The 21,790-nt window shown below is 37.2% G+C and overlaps 1 protein-coding gene across 1 annotated transcript; it reads right to left on the bottom strand.

Moving 5' to 3' along the window:
* Positions 1-880: 880 nt before the first annotated feature.
* Positions 881-20,716, bottom strand: CLDN16 (claudin 16). The gene is given in 6 exon segments (XM_058555568.1): positions 881-1,014; positions 1,869-2,060; positions 4,849-5,013; positions 8,409-8,511; positions 20,406-20,674; positions 20,677-20,716. Coding segments are annotated over 6 exon segments (903 nt in total).
* Positions 20,717-21,790: the final 1,074 nt, after the last annotated feature.

The following is a 21,790-nucleotide window of genomic DNA, read 5'->3' on the forward strand; positions in this document are numbered from 1 at the left end:
ATATTTTGCTGGGTGCTGAGGATCCGGTATTGAGCAGTCACCTGAATCTGTAAATTCTAATATGGTACCTTCATGAAACATATTTGGATACCCAATCAATAAATCAATGAAATCCCTGGCTTAGCTATTACTGCTGTAGTCTAATAATTGGCAATGTATCGGCAAACTTGGAATAGTGATAAAAGAGTACACAGATCTCTTACGTTGTTAATGAGGAAGAAAGTTACCATTGACTCTGGTATTAATTTAACACTTTTTGCTTTTGACATTTAGAGTGTGGAGGGGAAACTTATCTTTAACTCCCACCAGTGAGTTATGGTACATGAAGCCATTATTTTCTTTTTCTACTTAGAATCAGAGCAACAGTAGGCTTTGATATACTAGTTTGAATTTGGAAGAATCATCTTCTTCAAAGTTACCAAATAACTCTCTCAGTTGAGAATACAAAAAGGGAACCCAAAGCCAAGCGAAGACTAAGAGCTTGTCAATCTCTTCAAAGATTAGAATCTCTCGCTTCTTCTGAAGGTTGCTTTCTATTCTTAAGGTGTCGTTTTATTTTAGTATCACCATGTCACAATCTCTAATAGCAATATAGAAATCACAAACAAACATAGCAATCTTATCTTAAAATATAAGTGTGTATGTGCGTGTGTGTGTATGCGAGAGAGAGAGAGGAGTGTAGAAAGAATGAGGAGGAAAAGGAGAATAATAGAAAAGGAGAGAGGTTAGGAGAAGCGAACTTTTTGATTAAGCTGAGCAGTTAATTTGGTTGAACATGAAGTCTAAGTAACTGTTCCTGAACTGACCTGCTATTTTATTAACCTAAGCATATGGATTGATTAGTTAAATAACACAAACACACAGACAGATATGTGGCACGTTACACCCTTGTGTCTATAGCATACATTTTGGCAGTCTCTGTCCGAGGGGCCACGTATGACTTGGCCATGGAAACAGCTGCAGTTGAATAGGCCTTCCTCATGGAATAAGGATAGTCCCTCTCGGGTCCAACATCTGTTTGAAAGAGATAAATGTAGAGTTACAAAAATAACTATGGTTCAGTAAACTTTGGAAAATAAAAAATAAATGTCATTTTACATATTCTTCCTCAAAAGAGACAAGAATATAAATATTCTAAGAAGGAGTCATCTAAGAAGAACTTTTGAAGAGAACCCAAGACTTTCATCTTGAAAGTTAATTTTAGATTTAAAGTTCAGCCAAGCAATTTCCTTTTTTTTTCTAATGAGGAAAGGAATTCCCTTTGTTTTTTAAGTAATATTTTTAGAAACCCAATAGTAACAAGTTACATTCTTTAACAAAAAATTTTTGTTTTGACTCTCAATCTTCTCCTCTGTTTACGTAGAAATTCCGTAGATTGAGTGACGTAAGATATATAACATTATGATGCATCAAAATAATCATTCTAGGGCCGGCCCCGTGGCTTAGCAGTTAAGTGCGCGCGATCCGCTGCTGGCGGCCCCAGTTAGGCGCGCACCGACGCACCGCTTCTCTGGCCATGCTGAGGCCGCGTCCCACATGCAGCAACTAGAAGGATGTGCAGCTGTGACATACAACTATCTACTGGGGCTTTGGGGGAAAAAAAAATAAAAATTAAAAAAAAATCATTCTATATTTGGATATCGCACACAGTTGTATCTATGGGGTTTTTGTTTTCAACAAATATACCACTAACTTGGTAATAAGGTTTGAGTATTGCAAATCAGTTGTCCTTGAACAACTGAAATTTTTAACGGTGGTAGGTAGGGATCAAGTAAGCAACATTATTTTGGGCTGGTGAAATGTTTTTCCATTGGGTTGGGAAGAATGATACTGGAGGAAAGAAGTGTGGTATTTTATTTTGTTCTTACCTCTGAAGAGGTGTAAGCAGCATGTGAGGACAGCACCAGCCAAAAAACAACCCAGAGACCCAGCCATTCCAAGCCAACAGGACCAACCAAATTTATATTGAATGCCAAGAAATATATTGTGGAAAACCAGAGACGAGCGTTCCACATAAACATCAACAGCATACCACACAGAACCAATTATTCCAGGGACACCTGAAAGAAAGGAAAGATGCCAAAAATAATGCAGGCCTTTTTCAAATTTAAGTTCAAGGATATCTGTCCTTTACCCAAAATGGATGGCGTCATTTAGAGGGATAATAATGATACTATCGATTCACGGGCAACTCGAATTTTGGTCACCACTCCTGTGTCTTTCTTTGGTCTTCTATCTTGTATTTCTTCCAAATTATATCTCAGTTTATACATAAAGAGAAGTACAAAAATTAAATAGTGCATTGCTCATCTGTTTGTGCACACCGAAAATAGTCACCAAGGTTTTCTTTAATTTTCCTATCTTTTCAATGCTATTTTAGAGTTGTATAAAGGAAAATATTAAAAACAAAAGAAAAAAGATAGAAAAAACACAAAATTGAAGCTAAATAATACAGAGCAGGGCCGGCCCCGTGGCTTAGCGGTTAAGTGCATGCGCTCTGCTACTGGCGGCCGGGGTTCGATCCTGGGCATGCACCGATGCACCGCTTTTCCAGCCATGCTGAGGCCGCGTCCCACATGCAGCAACTATAAGGATGTGCAACTATGACACAACTATCTACTGGGGCTTTGGGGAAAAAAAAAAAAGGAGGAGGTCTGGCTTGGATGTTAGCTCAGGGCTGCTCTTCCTCAGAAAAAAAAAAAAAATAATACAGAGCATATGTTCATTCTATACTGATTTCTTTTAATTGAAAGAATATTTCTTTAACAGTATTCTATTGCTCGCCTGCCCCAAGCACCCAGACTCACCATTGCAGTTATGTCAGCTACGTAATCAACACCCACATAGAAACTACGTTTTTTAAGTCACTCATTTTAGTGTGTGCGAGTAAAAACAAATACTGTAAAAATTGTCTTTATTTTAAAATAAATCCTATCTTACACCCCCACACCATATAAGAATGGACTAAGAAATTTTACTCTTTTTAAATAAAATTCAATCCCCACAGATTAGTGTAACTGACAACTGATTGGCTTGAAATGATGCCACTAGGGTCCTCTTGGTTTAACAGTATAAATTGTATGCCAGGGACTAGATAGAATAAAAAAAGCTAGGAAGTTGTGGGACGAAAGGTTATGTAAAAATGGTGTTTCTGAAATTTGTAGCCTCCAAAAAACTTTCACATTTCTTTTCTAGGGATTCTGTGATATCTACTTAAGTCACTGTTTCATTGCATTCTTCTCCCAATTGTTTGATGCAAGACATTTAAGAAGGGCCAGATCATGAAAGTATAATCTCCTTTAGATAACAGGATATAAATTACCACGCCTTTTCTATAATACTGTAATCTACAGGTTTAGGATAGAAAGTCCTTTTTTGAAACTTAGAAATAGATTATGAAATATATATATATGTATATACATATATCACACTAATTTGAAATGATGGTTCCAAGGTTTTGGCCATCTCGGGCAATTTAATTTTGTCATTTTGTCCATCATTCCTGCAGGGATTTTCTTCATCGACTTGATTTTCTTTAAGTTTAGTTTGTTTTGTTGTTTTATAAAAAATGGAGTATCCAGAGATATCTCAAAAAATATTCTGGAACAAAATTGGATAGCATTAAATGATGTTTAAATTTGTTGAATAAAACAGATTGTTGCATACAAAGCTTTATGTTATCACTAGGGTCCATATGGGAAAGAATGTCTTAAAAAGAAAAAATTACTAAATTCTTGTGACTTTTTAATACATTCTAAGAATCATCAGGGCCTGGACTCAATATTCATGGGTAAAAAACTCAGGGAGGCCCCAGTTTTGACTGAGTGGTGGGTTAGGCTCTCTGCTGTGGGCTTACTCTGTCCACAATGGATCTTCACAACAGGAATTCAGAGTAGATATTATTGCCGGGGCTTCACCCTATTTTGCAGATCAGGAAAAGTTGATAGGTTAAGTAACTGCCCTAAAAAGTCACACATCACACATATATTTCTCCAAGTATTTTTAGTTCCCAAATCCCTGTCCATTCACCCTACACTGCCTGGTCAGGTTCCCACTTATATTTGCTTTGCTAACTTTTTGCTGCTACCATAAAAGAAGAAGGTTTTCTCTCTGCAAGATGTGCCCGTTGGTTTTCAATCTTCCTCCATGTTACTGCCTTCAACAGTGTACTTCCTCCCAACTTGGAATAAGATCCAAAGAAGACATCATGTTGTGAATGAGGAAGACTAAATTTTGAATTTGATGACAGATGTGAGTGAAATATCAATTTCGCTGTTTCACTAATAAACACCATGTAAAGTGATTCTTGACTTGTTGTTCATTAGTCTTGTTTGATCTATCAGTCTTCAGAACTCCATTTATTCCTCTGCTTTTTTAGTGCAGACAATAATATGATCCGTTTATTGTTGCATTTATCATCAAATGGGTTGGCATATGAGAAAAGTCTAACATAGGACTTGGCACAATTTAGTTCATTGCTCAAAAGAATTGGTGGGGGTAGGTACAAGTAGGTAAGGACCAAGTGGCTTGGGGCTCACCCTGGGATTTAACTTTAGGAATAACCACAAAAGAAATTATTTCTAAAATTTAAAGCATTATATAACTTTTTAATGGTTAAAAAAATAATGTGAGGACTTTGATAAACCGTGATCTGGGATATTAATGAAAGATTAATTATCTGACTCCAAAGCTAAGGAAAGTAGGGCTGCTGGATGAGCTCTTTATTCCTTCAACCTAGAAAAGAAAATCACATGTGATCCTAAAATGAACTGCTTCAGAACAGCACACTTCTTCATCTCAAGACCTTAAATGAGTATCTCTACCCCCATCACTAGTTCAGACCAGTACCTGCTATTAGTAATGTGGTTCCAGCAACAAAGCAAATGCGGACTTTGATATATGACTCCTCAGGGAGGAATTTCACACAGTCAAGACCAAGGAGCAGGATGATAAATCCAAATCCAGCTAGAATATCTGCAATAATCATCAGCGCCCGAGTTGCCACCAGCTTCACTGGAAGATCAGGGCATGTGGTTACAGCATAGTCAGAGGAAGGAAACATGTTAATGCACAGAAGTACACCAAAAAACAGACAACCACATACATTAACACATGCCCACTGAAAGAATCAGACTTTAAATTCACATGAACTTGGAAATGAATACTCTTTATTTTCTCATGAAATACAAAAATATTATGAGATCATTGACATTATTATTTGTTTCAGCACTGATTATTACGTAGTCTTGTCGGCCTCCTAGCAAAATGCCTGGCACGTAGTGGGGGACTAAATAAATGTTTCCCTTTTTGTCTCCTGTTCTGCAGTGAGTCTTGTTCACAAGTATTATAGCTCAACACTGAATTGAAAGTAGTGTCAGTTCTGCAGAAGTTACTCAATACATATTCAACAAATAAGTGATTACTACATTTGAAGTTTTACTGAAAACAATTAAAAATAATTGGTCAAAATTTGGCATAGGGAAGCCGGACAAAATACTGCAAGTCGTCTCTTGTCGATTCAGGCTGGTGGGAGCCATCAACAGATCTTTAGAAGGAGAAGGAGCTTCTGTTATTAAGTAGAAGTCTATTTCTGGAAGCTAGATTATATTCTCTTTCATCTTTTCATGTTGTGACCCTTCTTGGCCAATACTCCATATGAACCCTCAACCTGGCATTGTCAACGGAGCATATTTGAAAGCTGAAGCCAATGAGAATATATGGTAGAAAGTCCAGGGAAGAGAAGATCAGGTAAATAGAAGTGGACTAGTACCAGTCATCTTCTGCAATGGAAGCATCTTCAACTGTGAAAGCCTCCTGAACTGTGAGTCCCAGTTATGCTAAATCGAAAATAGGGAAATTTTGTCACAAATGGAAGGTTAATTACCTGAAGTCAGAACTATTACTATTTTAGCTGGCTAATGGAGTGGAGCATTAAAATCTATTCCTTTGATGGCACAGTAATTATGTTTTATTTTCATAGTGATTTGCGATTTCCGTGTATTTTAAAAGGGGAAAGACTTATGGGATCTGAAGAGAAACAAGAGTGTTTCCTTGTATTTTAAATAATTTTTTCCCAGTGGTGAGATAACTTTAGGGCCTATTTAGTAGTAAGTTGTTTGTAAAAATGTGGCCAATTTTCCTTATTTAAAATAAAAAATATTTTTATGATCCATCTAAGAGAGGACATCAATGAATAAAATCAGCTTCTATCTTATTAATAGGTGAATATTTAAGATCTCAGAATGTGGTATTATTTCAAACGAGTTAGGCTCAAATTTCAAATTTAGGCCAAATCTAAGGCTCATTTTTCTCAAAATTTACTAAAGAGAAAAACATATAACTCATTAGGTAATATTAGTTTTTATATTTCAACAGATCTTCTTGATCCTCAAATGGTATATATAAGTGGGCCTCCTACTCAGCACTATAAGCCAAGTAGTCCCACACTTTGGAGCATCTCCTTTGAAATTTTCTAAGTCCACTTTTGGAACCTGGGACCAATGGGGCCAGGATTGCCATCTAGATGGGCTGCCCTGAAATCATTGTGGGCCCTGATCTTCCCCTTTCTGACCCTTGATCTCACACATGGCATGATTCAGACCCTCTGTGGAACTCCAGAACTCATGCCTATGATGTCATCCAGGGACCTCATGGCTAGCCCAATTCCAAGAAGGCAGCTTTGCAAGCAGGTTGCTAATGCTGGCCAGCCAGGAATTTTTGGAGAAGGGGGTGATTATCTGAGATTTGGCTGCCAGAAAAATGTTAAATACTCTGCTTTGGTGGAGACTCAAATTAATTATCAACAGGAGCCCTGATAAAAAATTTATCTGGGTCCTCACACACTAGTTATATAGGGCAATGAAAAAGGTTATCTAATTATGACTGCATAAAAGATATTAAAGACTAAAGATAAAATCCTACTCTGTTATAGGTAATATCCTAACTTAGAAGGTATAAACATATTATTTTCTTAGAATATAATTCATCTGTTCTCTTTCAGCATGTGATAGAATTTTTTAATGAAAAGTAATTGATATTTAGGATATTATTTAAAATTAAGGGGTAAGAATATATCCAAAGGAAAATATGAGATAGTACAGGCAAAGATAAAAAAGGAACATTAAAATATAAACAGTAGTTTTTTCTGTGCAGTGGGCTTATGAGTAATTTTATTTTCTCCTTGCATAAATGTACATAACAAAAGTTTGAAATATTTCATCTTTCTTTTTTCTACTCAGCTCTAACCATAGCACTGCATTTCTGGAAAAGTCTGGAGTCCACATGAACTTCCATTCCTATTGACCAATATCATGCTTCTTTGTAGATGGAACTAGGTTAGTGCAAGGAAGGGAAAAGAGAAAGAATTAAGAAGATTTTTTTAAGAATTAAATAAAGGCCTTATGAATTATGTTAAAAAATGTTCCAAGCACTCAAATCCTACATGGTGGAGGGAGATATTTTAGAGCACTGCTCTTTTTAAGTGCTTTTCCCTGGACTGAAATAGCTACCCAGGGGAAAAGTCACATTCCAAGGGTTTACTTTTCATTTATCTTGAGAAAAGAAGCTGCCATCTTATACCATCACCCATCACTTGCCTTGAAAGAGAATTTGCTTTAATAACAGCACCAGTATTTCTTGGCATGATTCGATGTTCTAAATAAATAAATAAATGGGATGGAGAAGAATTGAAAGCATCAACAATAAGATTTTTTAATCTATGAAATCTCTTTATTCATAGAAACATGGGCCTTGCTAACACCAATTATAACATAAAGCCAGAGGTAAGGACGTTGAAGTATCTGGCTTTACTATTTCTGCTAATAATGTCACAAATATTTTTATTTTTCATTCCTGATCCCATAGTCTGTGTGTCTCTCTTTAGCTACCCCCCTGTTTTTCTGTCTCTGTCTCTACCTTTCTATTTCCACCTTTCTCTCTTTCTTAGCAAGTCTTCCACTTGCTAAGAAATACTATAGACTTTCTCTTTGAACTAAGACATGGCTAAAAGACATTTCTGAAATGCTTTTCATCCAACCTGTCCATTCCAATCATAAAATTACAGCACCTTGAAGAATTCATTTCAATTTAAAAAGTGTTTACTATAAGCATACTGTGTATAAGGCACTATGCTAGGCCCCTTTGAGGGATAGTGGAGATGAATAAGATAATATTTTTACCCTAAAGGAATTTATAAATACATGGGAAAAGATAAAATATGCTAAAAATGTTTCAGTTCACATTTCAGAAATAAACTAAATGTCCAATCGAAACATTTAAGACTTGACAAAACCTTAATATAGTACTGTTGAAAACAATACACAATGGAAACCTGAATTCAGTGTACTTTGGTATTCCCTCTCTGGCAATGGAGACACCCACCCAAGGGAGGGTGTCTAAGGCATACGTACAGGAGTGTTCGGCAAGTATGGAATCGTAATCTTCGCAGGTGCGAATCCCATCAAAAGCATTTGTGACACACTCCCACCAGAGGCCTCGGCATTTTGTGCTCACCTAAGTGTTGGAGAAGACACTGTGTGAAACAACTCACGCAGACACTCTTCAGTTCCCCTTGATCAAGAAAGAACTTGGCTGTTGTGTGTTTGACAGCAAAGTACAGTGGTCACAAACGTGATCCGAATTTCATTTACTACAAACGCAATGCATTTTAGAGAATTTTCCCTTAAGCACTAACAATTAAAGGCTTTCCTAACCAGGAAATAAATTCACTTCCTGATTTAGGAGTAGGAGGAGGGTGGATAAGTCATGCCTAAGATGAATAAAATCAGAATTAAATATATGCAAATTCCTACAGCTGCTTCCATTGAGTCATAGTTTAACATAGAGACAATTCATTTCACTTTCCTGTGCTGACATTTACTCATCAAAAAAAAATTAAAAAATCAATATAACAATAGATGGCAATAGTGACGTCTTGAGACTATTAGGAATATACATCAATCTGTCCTCATATTGAACACTGGGTTCCATGAAGCAAGGTGTTATTACATATGAGGTTCATAAATTTAAAATAATTGCCAAAGAAAGGTGTATATAAAGACATCAATAAATGAAATATAAAGACCCCACAACTTTTTCCTCCCTGCTCCACGGACAGACTACAAATACTTAAGTTATGACATGGATGTAAACAAACTGAGCATTAATTTCATACAATCTGACAGCTGTAAACCACTTTTCCTTAGAAATGCTGTGCAGATGATTCTAAGGGTCCACTTACAGCTAAAAGGTACCAGTGCCCTGAGCCTTACCGTACTTTATTTATTGCCTGTGAGCCACAATAGATTTCTTAGAATTGTAAACAGGCCAACAGAATATAGTTTCAAATATTCTTGACAGACCTCATGCATATGGAACAGAGCTAATATGATTGTTTCTTCTGACTCAATTACAGACTCGCATTACCTTGGAAATCTGGGAATTGTTTAGTGAGATTTAACTGAGAATTATCTTGGAAAAGGAAGACTTACATTTTCCCTTAAAAAATGAATAAATAATAGAGCAGAGCAGGGAGAGAAATGCAAAGGCAGGGGACTTATAGCTGGCATGGAAAAGAAAGGAAGGAACATAAAACACCTTGATCTGTAAAAGAAAATCATGTTAGGGAATATGAGCGCTATGAAACGCTCTGCCCCAAACGTTCTGTTTTGAAGCTGTGTTGTGTGCCAAATAAAAGTCTTCTGCTTGCTACTCTATCACAATTTTGAATGTGGTACTTCTATCATCACTTTATATGTAAAATACTTATAATTGGTAATAATTAATAATTCTACATTGAGTCCATACTATGAAGCAGTTACTGTTTAAGCATATTATTATCTCAGTTATTCCTTAAAGGACCCTCTGAGATATCATTATTATTGTCTATTTTACAAATAAGGAAAATGAGGCACAGGAAAGTTAAGTGATTCACTCCAGGGAAGCATCATTGATAAGCGCAGGAGATGGAACTGAAGCTCAGCAGTCCGTGTATATGCTAAGCTTTCCACTACACTCAACACCCATTTTCAAACATTCCCAATCCGTGTCAGGCTAAGCACTCTAGAAATGGATACTGAAAGACAGCTTTGGCTGTAGCTTTTTTGGGTGTAGTTAAACAAACCGTAAATTTTTTCTCATCCTATGGCCATTATTCTACAAAATCTCACTTTGGCTTTCTCTTCCTAAGGTTAAATCTGGAAGCGATGTTCTGGAATTTATGGAGTATTATCCAAGGAACCTGAGGAACACAGAGATCAAAAATTTAGTGAAGAAAATCCACCTTGTGAAATTTAACACATCAATTTCTAAAGAAGGATGTGAATGTATAAATTTCTATATGCATGAAATTTAAGCTATAGTTGAAAAAATATAGATTTTAAATGTAAATTGACACACTTATTAGCTGTGTTGCATCCTTGGGCAAGATCTTACCTTTTATGAGCCTCATTTTCCTATCTGCATAAAGGAGATAATGCTAGGGTCGTTATAAGAATTAAAAATTACAAACACACACACGATATAAATTATTTGCTCAATAAACAATAACATTAGTAAAGTACTAAAGCATCGTAATAACCTGAGTAGTGACTGTGTTCAATTTTACTAACTAACCATAATGGAAGTGGAGAAAGGTAGATGTAATGGACTGAACGATGGCCCCCAAAAAGATATATCCATGTCCTAATCCCCAGAACCTGTGAATGTGACCTTACCGGAAAAAAAGGACTTTGCATATGTAATTAAGTTAAGGATCTTGAGATAAGGAGATCATCTCAGAATACCAGAGTGGGCCCTAAATCTAATGACAAAGTGTCCCTATAAGAAACACACAGAGGAGAGAGACAGACAAAAGAAAAGGAGGCAATGTGACCAGGGAGGCAGAGATTGGAACGATGTGGACCCGAGTCAAGAAATGCCCACAGTCACCAGAAGCTGGAAGAGGTGAGGAATGGATTCTCCCCTAGAGCCTTCAGAGGCAGTGCAGCCCTAAAAACACCTTGATTTCGAACTGCTGGCCTCCAGATCTACTAGAGAATAAATTTCTCTTGTGTTAAGCCACCAAATTTGTGGTAATTTGTTATGGTTGTTCTAGAAAATGAATACAGTACAGACGATTTGTACTGAACTATTACACCATAACAGAACCATAACTATTTACCACAACAGAAAACAGGCCTTCTCATAGCCTGTTGCCCTTCGGTCTCACAGGAACGTATTGGATCCAGTTTATTCCAACTTGAGCTAGGTTAGGTGGATTTGAAGTCACTGCTCTATAGTTAGACAGTGACTATCCACAATTTCCTGCTGTCTAACTCAGCCACTAAAACAAACGAACGAACCCACTCTGGTCCTTCTTGTTATACACCAGGTTACTTATTTTACATTGAAAAGTATTTCTTTCCTGCCAAAATAATTCAGTAGTCTCATTTTCAAGGCTATTGATCATTTACCTGCAATGACTGTATTTAGAAAAGCAATGAACTCATTTGAGGAAACAAAGAATCCAATTTCATTAGGTATTAATGCTCAGGGGCAGACTATTAGATGGCTTGGTATTCACACTCAGTTAAGGTATGTGAGAATAGTGGCTGTAATTAACTAAACTTCTGTGTTAATATAGCACTTACTGGAGACACCCTTAAAGGTGCCTTTGTGCACAAAAGACAAGGTTAAAAGATTTTATGCTATTTGTCATATTTAGGAAAGCCTCCTTGTCTATAATATACGGTCTTCACTTACTTATCCCTTTGTTGTACAATGGCTTATTAAGAACTCTCTAAAAGGCAAGCAAATCTAAGTTCTTAAAAGTCTTAAGACAAGGTTCTTAAAAAGCAAACTGATGCTTAAAATATTATGGTTAACCTTTCTTAAAGGGCAAAAATGCAAAAGGTTAACTAATAATTTTTCTCTCACAGGATCATTCAAAATAGAGGACTCCCAATTTAAGCTGTCTCCTTTCAATGTGCAATTTCTATATTAGTAAATAATAAAGAAAATGATACTAGACCAATTTGTATATTATTTCAATGAATATTTGTTGATCCTGAAGTGAGGATGGGATGATCTCCTAAATGGGGAGAAGTCAGTTTATCCAAGGTGTGACAATAAAAGTACAAGTCACAAACATGAAGCCAGCATCTCTTAATATTAATTAGTTGCCAATAGTACAGAACAGTCCAGAGTTCTGGCTTCTCTTGGAAACTTGGTCAGTCTGACCACCTGGACTCTCTGTCCCATGTAGCAACAATTAGCATGAGCTGAGTGGCTGCTCCCATTTAGGGAGGGCTTGTGCTCATAGGTTCCTTACTGTTTCTGCCCAGCCTGCCTCTCTCGTGGATGTCAGCTACCTGGTTCCTATAGGCATCTGAGATTCCCTCCCCTCCCCCGCCCCCGGCATATGATAATGAGAATAACTCCCCTTGCTCTCAATTTGTCAAATTTCTACCTATCATTCAACTCCCACTTCAAAGATATCCCTTCTTCCACAAGGTTCTCCCAGGCTCCTCCAGCTAGAGTTAATATCTTCCTAGATCCCACGGTAATTTGTCCATATTTTATACCATTTACAATATTGCATTATCTTTTTTTATGTGCATTTGTGTGTATCTGTCTCCCAAGTCTGTCTGTTTGTTACCTTTCAAACTATAATCATTGAATGTCTGTCATGTGTCAGTCAACACGCTAACTAAATGCTCGGATACAGCAATGACCAAGACAGGCTTGGCATCTTGCTTCAAGGAGCCCATAGACTCTCCTTCTCTGCACATAACAATTCAATAGATGTTTATTGAGGAAAAATATCTGTAAATTTTTCTAATCCATATACATTAACTCTCATGGAACTTTGGTGTAGACACTGATTACTGAAACACTGTACACACAATTGATGCTGAGTATGTGCTTTTGCCTTCACTGAATATACTAGAACAGCTAAATCCAGGAATCAAAGAACTATTATTTACACTAGAGAGTTTATGCTGATTTGGGTCAGCCTGGACCTCTCAACTCAACTGGCTCTGGAAAGCGTTTCTCACAGTACTAAGGATGAGAAGGATACCATTCAGAAAAAGCTTTAGGAAACCATATTGACGATGACTCTTCCCAGTTGAGTTTATAGTGGCATACATTAATTCCTTAATCCTGGGATTTCTTATTCTGAACCCTTTAGCAGTTTCCCATTAAGGCTTCTCTATCCCAGTCTGCGCCAATTTCTCTTTTCTTATTACTCCGGAAATACTTACAAGCAACAACACACAACTTTGCCTGCCTTGTCTTGTTTACTGTAGTTTTGGGTGTGTCTGACTTGCCTCCACATATTTTATATATCTTTTGAGAATTAGAGAAACTTAAAAATATTTTAATTAATTGGCATTTATTTCTTCTCCAGTTACAAAGGAGAAAAAAATATATGTATGGTAATTATATGCAGTAGGCTTAGTAAATATTTATTGTTGGTTGACCACTATCAAACAAGATTTTTCTTTGTCAATACACGGTAGGTTATAAATACATATGCATTGGGATTTCTGTGTAAATTTAACATATATGGGAAAAATAATGCATAAACTAAACAAAAAATGAAATAAGTTGTGAAGATGTATTATTTTAAAAACCACCTTGTGATCACATATTATAGGAATTTATGGTTCACATCTCTTGACCATCCTTGTGCTGGTATACTTAAACACTGAAGATGCAACTTACCTGTTTCCAGTATTTACTTAAATATATTTATTAAGATACAAAAGTTTTAATAATATTATAGTAGATACTATGTTTTACCACTAAAATTTGAAACATTTTCAATTTTAACAGAAAATGCATTTAAAGTTTTTTGTACTAGGACTCTGAACTTTTTATCTTTATATTTTGTCTTATTTTTCTTTACTATCCCAGAGTCTAAAAGAACTTAAGACAGGCATTTATAAGGATGAGGAAACACGATTGAAATAAACATAATAGGGGCCGGCCTGGCATTGTAGTGGTTAAGTTTAGCATACTCCACTTCAGCAGCCTGAATTCGCAAGTTTGTGTCCTGGGCGCAAACCAACACCACTCATCAAGCCATGCTGTGGTGGCGACCCACATATAAAATAGAGGAAGATGGGCACAGATGTTAGCTCAGGGCCAATCTTCCTCAAGCAAAAAGAGGGAGATGGGCAACAGATGTTAGCTCAGAGCCAATCTGCCTCACCAAAAATAAATAAATAAATGAACATAATAGACTGCACACTGTGTTTATGTACTATGAGTTTATTTGCTAAAATATATTTGGTTTACCTCTGCCTGCTTATTTGTGGAGCACTGGCTAAAGGTATAAATGGCAAGAATGGGATAATACAAACTTAGTAGGTACAATATAATTTTTGTGGCCTTCATGGTTATATTACCTAATTTACATATCTGAACTATCTAAATATTTCAATTTTAACGTTTATTGTTTCAATTATTTGTCACACATTTATTCATTTTAGAATGTTTTCCTTATGAAAGTATGGTATCACAACGTTGCAATTGTTACTGCCCAGTGACTGAGATCACAACATATGTTGAGGGAATGATTCTAAAACATTAATTTTCTTTTTTCTCTCTCCTTTTCTTCATTTCTTTTTCTCTTTGAAGCACCAAGCAGAATAGCTGTATTGTCTAGACCAGAATATACTCTTCACCAACTTTATCATACATCTGAAGGATTGGATATTTATCCCTGTCTTATTAAAGAGAGGACCAAATCTATATCTTGAAAAAATTTAAATTGTGGCAAGATAAAAGATCTTGCCTAAAAAAGTCGTGGTCTGTCTAAGAGATATTTCTCATTTAGAGTTTAATGTGAGATTTCCAAGGATCACCTCACATTATATTTCATTCATTTATTTGTTCTTTTAATAAATATGCCAAGTATCTTAATAGATGCCTGATCAATTCATGTTAACAAATGGATTATGAGTTTCCATTACGTGGAAGTCAGTACTAGGTGCTGTAGGAGACCATGAGATGAATGAGAGAATATTTTTAGCTTCTAACATCTGCTGACGGAGTTTGAAATCAGTTGGAAAGTAAAACTAGTATATAGATAATTAGAGTACATGCTAAATGTAATAATTTTAATATTTGCTTTATATTTGAAAGAATTGTAGCATCATTAATGCAAATAGAAATCCCAGGGGAGAACCTGGTTATAGGGATAAAAGAAAAATTCAAAAGTGGGAACCTTTCATTAGAGCTAATAAAATTTTGATCATAACAGTACTTCGTGTATGGCAGGTTCTCAGTAAATAATTAACAGAAGATTCACTGAAAATGGGATAATCTTGTAAAAACGTCTTTTCCTTCTGACAATTGAGAGACCAGTAACTTTGTGAAGAAACTACTTTCCAATTTCAGTGTGGATAATTAAGAATGGCATATCTTATGATATAATTAACATATTAATAATGTTATTAATTCATAACTTATTTTATTTAAAAAATATAATTAATAGATAACTTATGCTATTTTGCCTCTATTGTCTGTCTCATTCCCCTGGTTAGACAAAAAAGAAACAGTCATAAGCATAAAAATGAGTGAGCCACAGCTCAGAGAAATAAACAAAATTTCTCTAAGAGAATCAATAGCAAAAATACAAATAGAACTTAAATCTCACATCTCTCCCTTCAGTGAATATTATATAAAATGTCATCTTCTCCTCTAGAACAAAAACAAAGCAATAAACTGCAAATAGACAATAATATATCTAACTTTTATTGACTGATTTGTATTTGCCTGGTACTGTGGTAAACGCATTAGATACACAAGCTCGTTTAATCCTCACAAGACACTTATGATGTGCATATTATTATTCTCCCTTTACAGAAGAGGAAATGTGGTTTACAGCAATTTAAATGTCTGTCTGAATTCACACAGCCACTGCCTGGCAGGGTGGGATTTAATCTCAGGGTCCTCTAACATCAAAACCAACCTGTGAACTTCTCCACTATAAAGCGTTGTGTTCTTGACTCCCCAAGGTGCCGTGTAATAATCTAAGAGAGAAAAAATAGTGGGGTGGTCCAGGGACATTGCTGCTTGATGGCTTCTTTTTTTTATTTTTGTGAAGAAGATTAGCCCTGAGCTAACATCTGTTGCCAATCCTCCTCTTTTTGCTGAGGAAGATTGGCCCTGGGCTAACATCTGTGCCCAGCTTCCTCTACTTCATATGGCGTGCCACCACGGCATGGCTTGATGAGCAGTGGGTCCGTCCACGCCGGGATCTGAACCTGTGAACCCAGGGCTGCAGAAGCCGAATGCGCGAACTTAACCACTACGCCACCAGGCCGGCCCCTGATGACTTCTGTATAGAAACTAATTTTCTTCCATTTAAGCTCTAGGTGAGTGACTCCACCATTTCTCCAATTGCCCAAGAACAGTAAAGTGGATTTCAACCTTGACTTCTCCCTCCTCCTCAGCCTTCTTTCCCCACATGCAATCAATTATCAATCCTATCAGTTCGTGTTCTTTAGAGTTTCCCATAGCTTCTCATGGCTCTTCATGCTTGCTGCCACACTAGTTCAGACCATCATTGTTTTCCTTCTGTTCTATGTTCTCCTAACTTGTCTCCCTATACTTCAATTTACCCTTTCTAACCATTCCCCACAAGTAGCCAGAATGATTGATCTTTCTATGTTTGTTTACAGTGAAGCACCCTTGTCTATGGCATAAGATCTATATTTTATATGAAGACAAAGCCATTGATGACCCAGCCCCTATATTCTCTTCCCTGCATTGGAAACTCGTCTCATGCTGAAATACGTCCAAATTCACTAACACACAGTGCTCTCATTCCCGGATCTCTGTCCATTCTATTTCCTGTGCTTGGAATACTCTACTTCTCCTGCCTCACTCACCTGTCCTTCAAGTCTTAGTTTAGATATTTCTACTTCTGAGTAGCCGTCACTGATTATCCAAGACTGGGTGATCTGGCCACTCGGAGTTATTTGTTATCATCGCACTTGTCATATCATACTGTAACAATCAGTTCACCTGTCTGTCTCCCCCAATACACTGGGAGCAACCTAAGGAAGATCCAGGTCTCATCCTCCTTTATAACCCTGTACCCACCACAGTTCCAGGTAGACAGCAGGTGTCAAAGAGAATTTGTGGAATGAAGGAAGATAGAAAGAAAAGAAAAGAAAGAGAGAGAGAAAGGGAGGGATAAAGAGATGAAGGAAAAATGGGGGAAAGAAAAAGAAGAAGGAAGGAGAAGAATAAAAAAAGAAACAGGATGGAGGGAGAGAAAGAGGAAGAAAAAAGTAAGACAAGAAGGAGGATGGGAGAGAGGAAGAAAGAGCAGATGAAGTTACAGAAAAATGGAGAATCTTCACACTAGATTCCTAGTGGAAATTTCTGGGGATGCTCTGGACACCATCGGTCCTTCAGAGACTGGCCGTCTCCCTGGGATTGCAGACATAGTCAAAGTCAAGGAGTCCTGGTGTTAAAGAATGTAAAGACTGAAAAGAACCTTAAAACAACTGAGTTCAACTTCATCTTATTATTGAGGAAACTGAGCCGAAGACACGAGCTCTGACTTGCTCAACAGAAGACAGTTAAGATGCGAACACAGGCTGGAATAATCTCAAAACCCAAGGTCTCACCACATCAGTCTTCCCAGAGACACAAGTGAATCAACAATGACAGGAGCAGGACGGTGGCAGGTCCCTGATTTGGGGCTGTGCACACTGCAATTCTGGGGGCTATTTCTTTTTTCCTAACTTTTTTACTTAACACAAAGAACTTCCCCCTTCAGAGCAGGTATAAGTAAGGCAAAATAATATCTTGCAGTATTTTGAGTATTCTGCGTAAGACAAAAGAATATTTGAGCTCTTTCTGTCTCATATTGCCTGTTACCTACCTTAATCCTCTAAGAAGCCCTGAGCTTTTCCTCATTCTGCTCTGCTGCATGTCCCTTTGTCTGGAAGGTTGCTGCTGCCATTTCTACTTTCTGAAATCCTTTGCATGTTTTACTGGTTTTGCTCAAACACCTTTTCCTCCCTGAGGCCTGCTTCAATGGCCCTGATGGGAAATAATCGTTCTATCTTCTTCGTTTCTTTCTCGAATATGAATTGGCCTCTGCCTTTCATTACAGCTTCACGTGTATCTTTTTTCCTCACTAAATGCACACTCCTGGAAGGCAGGACCCACTCTAGCTTTATCTTTGCCTCCTCTAGCAGGATTAGCACAATACCTTTTATATGACATACATTTCATGTTTGTTGTGTCAAATTGAACTACAGAATCCATTTTCCAACTCTGATGCCTATATCACCTTAAAAGATTAACAAAGCTAAAAATTCATAATACTCCTTTTTAAAAATTTTCCATGAGTATGCTTTTTTTAAAAGCACCTTTGTTGTGTCAATTTTTGTCCCATAATTGCTTAAAGTGTGCTGTTAATATGGACCAAAGATGATATACACATGAGGAAGGAAGCAAGGACGGAGAGCAGTATAATTGAGCCAGTGAACATCAGAACCTTGAAATTTATGGATAATAGTATGACTTTGTATGCTGGCCAATTGAGGGTGTGATTATTATGAGCGGTCCCTGTACCTTTAAAAATATTGACACATAAAGAGATTGTTGGAGAGGTGGGGGCCTCATTTGTTACAGGATTCTTCTCTTAATGTGGAGGCTTCTTGGGGAATATTTATAGCAATACGTCTCAAGTATGGGAAATAAGCAAGAAGCTAAGAAATACTAACTCTTGTCCAAGGTTAGCAAGGATTTATTCGAGGTGAATAACCTGGACTGCTCATTCCATTCATTTTAACTAGAAGTGTTCTTGCACAGAGCAGATGGCAATTTGGTTGGATGTACGGAAATGAAAGCAATTTAAATGCCAGGACTCCCAATCTCTCTCAGCAAGGTTTGACCCTTTCTAAACCTCCCTTTCTCGTCAAGCGAAGTTAGCAATTCCAACAGCTTAAGTAGAAAGACTTTCAAATTGTTTTAGAAAATATTTTGACAATGCTTTTAGATGAGATTTTGCATATTTTTAAAAACATAATTTTAAGTGTGATCAAGTCCAACATATTTTTGTGTTAATCACCTGCTACTGGCAGTTCAAATTCCAGCAAATTAATGGCAGCAGACATTTTTATCTGCACTTTTCTCTGAGCCCTGTTCAAAGACCATTTTTTTTTTTTCATTCACCGCTTATATGCATGGCCAGATAAAACACATGACCGGACTCAGGTACAGCAGACAGTATTTTAATTCTATCACAATTTTCAGAAATATAATTTTCTAGCACTAAAGAAGTATTTATAACTCCGTTGGTTTTGAACTGCCATGTAGAAGTGAGAGGAAAATTAAAAGCAAGAAAAAATAAATGGCAAAAACAATACACAGCAAAATAGAAAGATTATTACTTTCCATTTCTAACTCAAACTTGAGAGTCTACTAAATAAAATTAGGACAAAAAATATATAAACTCGCTCTCGGATACGTTTCCTAAACTTTATAGAGGTGACGTTATAGCATGTGTTAGAGCAAATTGTTCCCTTCAGGATATACATAAGAGAGCATATTGGGTTGCTATATACTCTTCATTTGAGTTCCTGATATATTGTTTTTTTTTTTTACCTACACTTTCCAAAACCTTTCTAATGAATAGTAGTTGATTTCAAAGATTTGATTTTTACTCAGTTATACCTCTCTCAGATTCTTATAGCCACAGGAAATGCTTTTAAACTTCAAAATTACTTCTTTCCGAGCTTCTCTAGTGAGAAAAATAAAATCCTCAAATGTAAACCACTCACTCTTCTCTTGCATAACAGTTGGTTCCCAAGAGCAACTCATTTCTGAGAGAGGGTTTCTTAAATCCATATTTTCCCCCTGTACTTTGGGACACACTGGAATGATTTATTTTCCCTTGGAATGTTTTCTCCTAGTTAGGAACTCCTTAAAATAACATTTTTCTATTGCGTACTAATTGAGTAGGTTTTACATGCCTTGAGTTTGATTACTCAATTTCTTAGATTAATATTATTCCTTAAGAAACACTATCACATTACTCTTAATGCTGTCATCAAGATTAGCAAATTTATATTTGATGTGTATAAAGATGTTACTGGAACTTTATTCAGTTTGGTCTGTAGCAGTGGAAGAGGTCTGGAAGGCTCAGGGGCAGAGATTGCATAATTACCCTTGTGTGAATTTACCCTTCTGAAAAAAGAGGGATTATGCAGTTACCGCATCTGTAAAATGGGATAACAACAATACCTACTTCATAGACTAGCTGTGAGGATTAAATGAGCTAATAATGTAAAGATTCAGTAAGTAGTAAGTAAGGAGCAAATCTGTCCAGGTTGGCTATCACTTCCATCATTCATCCTAGTAAACGTACTGAGGCAATGGGGCTGACTTCTTACCTCCAGGGAGTCGTCAGCATTCACCATCCAACAGTCTGTCCAGGTGGCCACAACCAAGAACCCAGTAGAGAAAAAGGCAAAGAAGCAGGCGACGTACTGAAGAAGATCCCTAATTTTAGCTAGCATCCTGTCTGGCAGGGACCCCTGGGAGCTGCCAGCCCTTGGCCCACTGTCCGTCTTCTGAGCTTCTGGTACCTGGGGATGTGAAAATCTTGGTCTTTTCCTTTTCCTCACAACCCACTGCAGGCGTCTTAAGTTGTGGTAAAAGCATACCAACAAGCTGTAACCCACAGAGGGGTCCTGGAGGTCATTATTCGAAGCAACCAGCTTCCAATCAGAAGCCAGGTCAGTGAAACGACTGAGCATGTTTTGGGTGGGGGAGAAAAGGGGCCCTGTTAGCATTTTCTGCCCAAACTGTGGGCTAATGTGAGATGATGGTCATCAGAGGCACGTGTTATTGCCAAGACCGAGAGAAGGAAGAAGGGTCACACCCCATGCTGACGCCTGTAAGCTGATCTTTCTCAGGCCCTCCAGGGAAAGTGAGCCATTCGCCTCCCCCTCAGTAAGGAGGCTGCATGGTTGAGTGCTATTTTATGATTAGGACTATTTTAATATTCGCTGACTACCTTAGACAGACAGGCCACTGTTGAAACCATGCTAAACAAGTGCTTGCTCAAGGGAGTCTGCATTCCAAAGGGTTGGGCAGAACAGCCCCATGAAGGGTTTCCAGCACCTGGGCCCCAGGGAGAGCCACGGCTCTTAACCTTTCAGCTTCATAGAGCGGGAAAGAGCGGGCATTTTAATCCAGACAACTCTGGGTGTAAATCCTTGCCCTGAAGCTTATGGGCTGAGGGCACCTCGGCTGCAGTTTCTGTAAAGTGGGGGTATTGATACCTTCTTCATAGGATGTTTGTGAGAATTAAACGATATTGTGTGTGTAAGTCATTTAGAATAGTGGCTGACAAAAATAGCCAGATGGTAAATATTAACATGACCAAGAATTCCCTATATGATTAATTTTCCCCCATGGACCAATATTTGAAAATATGCCTGGGAAAAAAAAAAGCTGCTTATGTTAGGAAAAATTATGTTTTTTAAAAAAGTTTTTGATATAGCAGAGGCAACTGGAATTTTAGCTATCCTTCAATGGGTAGCCTTATTGGGTATAAATATTCCATAACTAGTAGTATTTAAAAAATACTTAGAGCATACATACCTCTGTTTTATCATCATCAGATAAACTTCTCTATACTAAAATATAAATTTTAAGTGGTAATAATAAAAAATATTTTATGTGGTGCTTAATGTGAGAGAGAAAATGAGAAAGGCAGATAGAGAGAGAGAAAGGAGCAGGGAAAATGATTAGAAATAGGTCATCACTCTGG

The sequence above is a fragment of the Diceros bicornis genome, chromosome 15 (genome assembly GCF_020826845.1).
Source record: "Diceros bicornis minor isolate mBicDic1 chromosome 15, mDicBic1.mat.cur, whole genome shotgun sequence".
In the NCBI taxonomy this organism is placed as follows: Eukaryota; Metazoa; Chordata; class Mammalia; order Perissodactyla; family Rhinocerotidae; genus Diceros; species Diceros bicornis.